The sequence below is a fragment of the Astyanax mexicanus genome, chromosome 6 (genome assembly GCF_023375975.1).
Source record: "Astyanax mexicanus isolate ESR-SI-001 chromosome 6, AstMex3_surface, whole genome shotgun sequence".
Taxonomy (NCBI): domain Eukaryota; kingdom Metazoa; phylum Chordata; class Actinopteri; order Characiformes; family Acestrorhamphidae; genus Astyanax; species Astyanax mexicanus.
The window spans coordinates 17599777-17608218 of record NC_064413.1 but is presented as its reverse complement, the minus strand read 5'-3'; the positions used below and the strand labels follow the sequence as shown (position 1 = coordinate 17608218).

The window sequence follows — 8442 nt, the reverse complement described above, 5'->3', positions numbered from 1 at the left end:
CCTGTGAGAAAAATCAAAGGAATTTGTGGACTTGCTTTGAAACATGCTTTTTAAATGTCACATGAGTTTTGTAAACAACTTTGGCTTAGAAACCTTGTAAAAAAGTTAAGCTTCCTGAGATTAACCAGTACAAAACAAACAACAAAAAGTAAGTAACAAAAAAATTCGCTAGAGGGTCTGAAAAGTCGCTAAATATAGCGACATAGTCGCTAAGTTGGCAACACTGCTGGTGTGTTCGTCTACCCAAGGTCTTATGGGAATGTCTGTGTTTACTCAGTGGCCAACTTGAGTGGGATGCACTGGGGTCCCTGTTTCAGCTGCGTATGTGCCCATTAAAAAAGAATGCATTTTATTACAATGCAAATATATTCTCTTACAGTATTTCAAACTGTCAAAATGAACAAAATGTTGTACTCAAAAACACAGAATCTAACAATTTACTCACTTTAACCTGCGTAAAAGTACTCTTCCAGAATGTTGCTTTGAGGTAAACACTAACATTAAGATACCAAACAAAAAGTCTTAATAAGTGGGTTGTAAGAAAAAAAATCTTTTTAGTATATTCTTAAACAAAAAACATTTCTCTAAAATAGAGCAAACATGACAGTAAAGAAAACAGGAAACAAATCCTTTATGAAGAAAAAAAAAAGAAAAAGCAATCCAGAGGGGGTTAAATTGGCTTGAAATTAGGCTGGCTGCCACCGAAACAAACAGAGCTAAGCACCAGTACTGTAAAGAATAAAATCATGTAGCTATTCAGTGATAAACTGCACCGACAGATAACCTCTAATCCAGGGGTCACCAGTCTTATCCACAAAGGGCCAGTGTGTCTGCAGGCTTTCATTGTTGGAGCTCACCTCTAAGTCCACTCTAAGTCTTTAAACTGTTGTAACATGCGGTGCTCCTACTCTGAAGCTGTTACATGTTAATGTGTATTTACTGTGAAGTAGTTTCTAATAATTGGATATCACTGAAACATGGATATTTCAACCCTTTTTTGGACAGCTGCATTTTAGCTTCATATTACACCAGTTTACTCCCAGGAAGTGCCACAGCCAGTAGTTGGGGATCTCTGGGTGGATAGCCTGGCTCTCTCTTTTTCCTCATCACTTATTGCAATCCTAGCCAGTGTGGCTATATTGATATAACAGAATCCTTAATTTCCCAATGTGTTCAGTTATTCAGAGATTCTGATTTAGTTGCTGTTTGAAAAGAAGAAGTGGTGCTTCATGAAGGAAGCACAGGCGAGCCTTCACACTCCCAGTGCTGCTCGCATTGCATGAAAGGATCAATCTTAGCTTGTGGTGGAATTTAAAAATGATATTGAATGAGTAAAATGGTTGTTTAATTTCAGGCATCTTTAAATGACTTTCATTTCAAATACTTTTACTGTCCCTTTTGAAAAAGTTTGTATTTAAATATAATAAAAGTGTCCTTAAACTATATGCGGAATAATTTAAGTATTTTATTTATTTATTTTTACATTTTTGCCTGCTTAATCTGTATTTCAGTATACTTTGAAAAAATATATACTTTAATTGGCTGTGCTAATTTTGTACTTGTGATGTGCTTAATAAAAATATATGCTTAGTGTTATTTAATGAAACTGTGCTTTTTATGATAAAACTATACTTTTACTAAAGGTGTTGTAGGAGCCTATATTTCTGCAATAAAATATGTTTTTAATGTTTAGTTCAACAGCTCACACAAATATAATTAAATAGTATTAAATAGTGGTGAAAATAAAATATAGCTAGTACACTGAGTATACATTTAGTGCTAATTTATATCATTTTGATTACAAGCAAGTAGAAATTAAGTACAAATGAGTTGTTCCAAAATAACATAACTTAAGTACAGACCTATTTTAGCATAATTTATGTATACTTTTTTCACAAGGAAGTACATGCTTAAACCAGATTTATTAAGTAAATTAATAGATATACAAGTATTAATTTTAATTATATTTTCTGTAACTACACAGTATCTATTGGTGTATTAAACATATTTTACATTGTTTGCTTGCAAAGCTTAAAAACAGACTTCCTTTTTTGCCCGCCAGTTATAAAATACTGCCATCTATTGGTGGGAAATTGCTTTTAGCTTTTCAAGTTAGACCCTAAAACTAAATTAAATTACCTCTATACCTTTTACGTGGCAAAATATATGTCCTAAACACAATATCTATATATTAAAATATATAGATTCATAATATTTTTATCTATTAACAGAAAGTAAATTATTGGTTGATATAATATCATGTTTAGACACGTTTACATTTGCAGACAACTGCTTTGAAGAAGTTGTATTAAATAGCTGTCATAGTTTTGGCCCTAAACGCATGATATAACATTTTATATGTGGACAAATAATATTGGTCTGTGTGCAGGTGATTGCTTAAGCTAGTTAATCTAGATACTGAAAGCCTGGCAGGGCCAGATGAGCTACTGTGGATGTAGCTCTATAGGAGAGGCGAGAATAATTTCTATTTATCCATTTCTTCTGTCTAAATTCCATTGGACTGGAACAGCACCATTGTCAGACCCAATTTTTAAATGGTAAACAACATGATCTTACCTGGCAATAGTGGACAATAACAAAGTAATTTAGTCTTTAATGTGTTACATTTAATGGTTAATACAGCTCTGGAAAAAGAAATAAGACTAAAAATTATGTTTTTTTTTTATTTTACCAAACTGAAAACAATATAATCAAGAGGAAGATAGATGATCACAAGCCATCAAACCAAGCTGAACTGCTTAAATTGTTCCACCAATAGTAAAATAAAGTTATCCAAAAGCAGTGTATAAGACTGGTGGAGGAGAACATGCCAAGATGCATGAAACTGTGAATAAAAAACAGGGTTAATCCACCAAATATTGATTTCTGAACTCTTAAAACTTGAATATAAAATTTGAATATAAACTTGTTTTCTTTGCATTATTTGTGGTCTGAGGTCTCTGCATCTTTTTTGTTATTTCCTGCAATCAAATGCATCAAATGACAATATCTGTATTTGGAAAATCATAGTTTATAGAGTAAAACAACAATTTATATTTTACTCAAACATATAACTATTAATAGCAAAATCAGAGAAACTGATTCAGATTTTTTTTTTCCAGAGCTGTATATTATTATATTATATTATTATATGTATATTATTAACTTTCTTTTTTCTCTTTTGTCTTACTTTTGTCTACAAAAAAAATTACTAGTAAAACCCATAGTTTAAATGAAAAAGTTTTTTGGTGCGTTATATTGTTTCGTATTAGTTGTGGTGAACAAGTTAATGTTTATATTTTAAATGTTACTTTACATAGTTGCATTGATTGGGTGATAAATAATTTATTGATATTATTTTCTTGGTCTTTCAAAATTAGGATCCTGGTATACCCCCTAGCCACAATGTTCTTATAACCATGGTGGATGCCTATGTGTCCCCAGTGTGATCTTTTCCAAAAGACTAAATATGGAAACCCTACTTTAACATAAAGTCATTAATTCCATTAATGTAATACAATATATGCTTCCTTCATATTAACCCTGAGGCATTGATCAAGGCTATTCACATTACCTACTAAAATTTCTGATGAGAGCATGTGGTAATATGGTGACTTTAGCCTATAAAAGTTTCTTGGAAGCTCTACCAACCCAAAGTTGATAAAATAACAATGTCGACAGAACATTAGCAGGAACATTTTCCACAATTCAACTTTCTAATCACATTTTTATTAGCTCGTACAAATACAGGTATTATTAAGCTAGTCTTAAGGCTTACAGTAGGCAACAACAATACAAAACAGTTTACCTCTTATTCTTGTACTTGATTAGTCCTAATGTTTCTTATAAAAGTCCTTTACTGTAAACATGTCTAGTCTTGTTTTTACAGATTTTTTAAAGGTAATAATAAAAAAGGATACAAACATTTGAAGATACACCTGAATAAAACATAACAGGCTAGCTATTAGGCTAAAGTCTCTAGTCATATAGATTTATAAAACAAATCCCAGCTAGGCTAGTCAGTTAGCTAGCTCCTTCCAAGCCTGTTCACATTCAGAAAGAACAGATTTCTTCTGGTTTCTCACCATAATCTTGCTTCTTTCACAGTCAGTTAACTTACACACTGGCACTGGTCTAAAGCGTTAAGGTACAAGTCCACTTGCAGTTTTCTTCAATGTATTATGTTGTTCATGATTTCTCGGCTCTCCAAGTGTGAGCATGTCTGTGATGTTCAACTGCAAATGAAGCAAAAAAAAAAAAAACAGTCTGGAAGTAGGCAGTCGTATTTTTCTTTTATCGCTGAATGAGTCTTGTTCAAATCTAAAGGCCCTTTCACAATGAGTCCAATTTTCACAGGCTAAAAAAACATTCAAGTTGTGAGAGAAAAAAACACACATAAATTTATGCTGCTATTCACACCGAGTCTGAAACTAATGGACTGTGAGACGTCTTTATGTTATGTATTGTACGTATGTAAAATCAGGCTGACCAAATAGTGTCACTGTCAAGGTTTCAGACCAAACAAATGAGCACCAAATAGGCAGCAGAACAGCTCATCTTGTTTAGAGCAAAGCACAAAAAACTGCATTTCTCGGCTGCTACGTCATAGAAGACTGTTCTGGACTATATGCTTACAGTCGAAAAACGCAGCCAAAGTTTGTTGCAATTTTGATTAGAAGATGCATTTTTGCGGACTTTATTTATGTGAAAAAATGAAATTATGTTGTGTTTTTTATTAGTATAGATGTATCCTAGTCTGTTTATGGCCACAAACTGTGAACTAATGCTGCCATCAAGTCCACTTTTAAAACTCGTACTTACGGCTCTGGAAAAAAAATAAGAGACCACCTAAAAATTATGAGTTCCTTTGATTTTACCAAATTGAAAACCTCTGGAATATAATCGAGAGGAAGATGGATGATCACAAGCCATCATACCAAGCTGAACTGCTTGTATTTTTGCACCAGGAGTATAGGCATAAAGTTATCCAAAAGCAGTGTGTAAGACTGGTGGAGGAGAACATGCCCAGATGCATGAAAACTGTGATTAAAAGCTAATTAATCCACCAAATACTGATTTCTGAACTCTTAAAACTTGAAGTGGTCTCTTTTCCAGAGCTGAATATGACTTTGGAGCTTGTAAGTATAAGGTGATTTCTGTTTTAATGTTGGAAAATGTGTTTGTTTGCAAACTCACTAAGAGCAATTTAAAAGGAATAGATAAGCAATATTATTATCCAGTAGACGTGGCAATAGCATGTATTTATCTTGGCCCAGGTTTCTACAGTGAAGTTGTTTTTTTTCACAGGTTAATAAGAGATTGTGATGACTTTCATATTCATGTGCACTAATTTCGAAAATAGAGTATTTCTGACATGACTTGATGAAAGCAAAAATTAGGCTACAGCTTTTACAGGAGAAAGGAAATAAAAGAGAGAAGAAACTGGACAGTAAGCAGAGAAAATGATATTTAGGCAGTTTGAAGCCAGGTTTACAGAACAGACAGTAAAAAGCTATGTATGATGCTCGCTCGAGAATCTAAGAATGATCTTTGAGCTAGGAAGAATTTGGGAAAGCCAGCATTAATCTTTTCAAATATGGAGAAGGATAGACTGCAGCTGCTGTTAAATTTACGTTTTGTATTGGCACGCCCCCAACTTCTGAAGTTGGGGCTTAAGAAAAATTCAGAGTTTTCCACTGATAAATAAGAAATTGTGATGGAATTCATGTTCATATGCACTCATCTTGTAAATCGTGTTTCTAACGTGGCTTAATGGCTGCAAAAGTTAGAGCCTTTTTTACAGCTTTTAAAGTAGAAGATAAACTAAAGAGAGCAGAATCCAGACAGTGAGCAGAGAAAAGGAAATTTGAGAGATTTTAAGCCATGTTTACAGAACAGAGGGTAAAAAGCTATATATGATTTTTGCTTGAGAATCTATGAAAGGTATTTGAGCTAAGAAGACTTTGGGAAAGCCACCATTGGTCTTTTTATATATGGAGGTGAATAACCCATTAAAAATAGACTGCAGCTGTTGATTAATTTGCGTTTATTATCGGCACACCCCCAACTTGTGAAGTCCACTTTTGATAAATAAGAGATTGTAATGGCATTCACGTTCATATGCACTTATCTCGTAAATAGAAATAAAAGTTAGAGCTTTCTACAGCTTTTACAGGAGAAGGGAAATTAAAGAGAGCAGAAACCGGACAGTGAGCAGAGAAAATAATATTTAGGGCATTTGAAGCCAGGTTTACAGAACAGATGGTAAAAAGCTATGTACGATGCTCACTCGAGAATCTAAGGATGATCTTTGAGCTAGGAAGATTTTGGGGAAAGCCACCATTGGTCTTTTTAAAATTGAAAATAGACTGCAGCTGCTGTTAAAATTGTGGGTTTTTTTTGGCACACCCCCAACTTGTAAAGTTGGGGCTTAAGGAAAATACAGAGTTTCCCACTGATAAATAAGAGATTGTGATGTCATATGCACTCTTGTAAAGAGAGTATTTCTGACATGACTTGACAGCAGCAAATTTAGGCTACAGCTTTTACAGGAGAAGTGAAATTTAAGAGAGCAGAAACCGGACAGTAAGCAGATATATATATAAGGTGTTTAAAGCTATGTTTGCAGAACACAGACGGAAGAAGTGTAAAAAGTGTGAACTCGATCTCGATGTGAAGGTTGCACTACATTAAAAAACGCTTCTGAAAATTAAAAATGGCACTCGGTGTGAAAGAGCCTTAAAGCGTACGTGTTCATCTGGGTCGCCTCTGCTCCATGCCGTTGGGCAGGAAGCCCGCGATGATGGGCACTGGCCAGATGAGGGCGGCCACGCTCCACACGATGATGACCAGAGTCATGAAACACGCCACGAGGGTGGACTCGATGGGCTTGCGGTTGAGCCTCCAACTCCTGTCCCCCTTCAGCTCGTCCAGGGCGAAGTCCAGGCAGCAGAAGCGCACCGACCCGGGTCTCCGGCGCTGCCTGACCGGCCCCGTGGCTCCGCAGCCCACGCACAGCCGCAGCTCCTGCTGGCCCCCCGCGAGCCCCACGTGCTCGATGTAGACGGGCGAGACGGCGCGGCTGAAGGCGGCGGAGAAGAACGCCTTGCCGTGGCTGTTGGTCGTGTAGACGAGCACGTCGCAGCGGAAGCCCAGCGCGCCGTCCCAGCGCGCCACCAGCCGCGCGGGCAGCCGCTCCACGCTCACGTTGCACGCGCCGGAGGAGTCAGAAGAAGATGATGAAGAGGAAGAGGAGGTCGCGGCGGCTGTGGAAGAAGATCCAGATGATGATGCTGCTGAAGATGATGAAGATGCTGAAGAAGATGAGGAGGTCGAGGAGCCTCGCGCGTAAGCCACGTCCACCTCCAGGTTGGCCAGGAAGCGCGCGGTGGAGTTGACCGGCGGCAGCAGCAGGTCGTCGTCGCTCCAGGCGCGCGCCAGTCCGGCGGCGGTGAGCGCGCTCAGAGCCAGCAGCAGCAGCGGAGCCGCGCGGGAGTGGCTCAGCATGGCCCCGCAGCGGGAGCGCGCGGAGAACGGGGCATTTAAAGTTTCGAGCAGGAGTGAAAAAAAAGGAAAAAATAGAAAAAAGGGTGGGGGGTGACGGCAGGAGAGGGGAGGGTGGAGGGTGCGCCGTACGTCACTCGCGCGCAAAAGCTGAAAAGGAGGATGCGCTGGGTCGCGAGAGATACCCTCGCGCGCTCCGCGAGCACTAACTAACCACCACAGACGCGTCTCTCAACTGTCCACTGCGCTCACAACTCTCTCTCTCTCTCTCTCTCTCTCTCTCTCTCAATCCCTCTCTCTCTCTCTCTCTCTCTCTCTCTCTCTTACTGGGTGAGAGAGAGAGAGAGAGAGAGAGAGAGAGAAAAGATTTTCTGAAGTTGAAGATCACTGATATGTGAACGTAATTTTACTTGATTTATACTAAAAAAATAAATTGTGGGTTTTTTTGGTTGCTTCTTCTGCCATTACTTACCAGTGATTCTCATACCCCTCGTTTTAAGTGTGAAAAACTCCATATGAAGGGCTAAATAGCCCTATCTCATCCCCCCTACCCCTACAACATAACAAGAATCAGATCACCCCTACCCATTGGCGTGCACTGCAAAATAAGTAAGTGGTAGGGCCAAGGGGTAAAAGGGAATGGGCCTTAGTCTGTTGCTGCTCTAAATCAGGATAAAGATGTTTACATAGGTTAGGACTCTAAATTCTTCTTCAAGTTTTGATGGTTATATCAGGGGTCGGCAATTAAGTTGGGCTGTGGGCCCGATATTTTCCAAGCCATAACATGGCGGGCCATAAAAAAAAAATCTGTTTTAGTAGCTCTCCAGCCCAGAGGGTTGTTGAACCCCATTGCAGAACAGTTGATCTCAAAGCAGGTAAAACCAAAGAAGAAAGGAAAACATTTTTTTAAACACACAGCTCCTTTTAAACATTTGTGTT

The 8442-nt window shown here is 38.0% G+C and overlaps 1 protein-coding gene across 1 annotated transcript; it reads right to left on the bottom strand.

Moving 5' to 3' along the window:
- Window positions 1-6427: 6427 nt before the first annotated feature.
- Window positions 6428-7783, bottom strand: LOC103036764 (transmembrane protein 158). Its single transcript, XM_007228887.4, has one exon. The coding sequence runs from the start codon at window positions 7504-7506 to the stop codon at window positions 6754-6756; it is 753 nt and encodes a 250-aa protein (XP_007228949.2). The 5' UTR covers window positions 7507-7783; the 3' UTR covers window positions 6428-6753.
- Window positions 7784-8442: the final 659 nt, after the last annotated feature.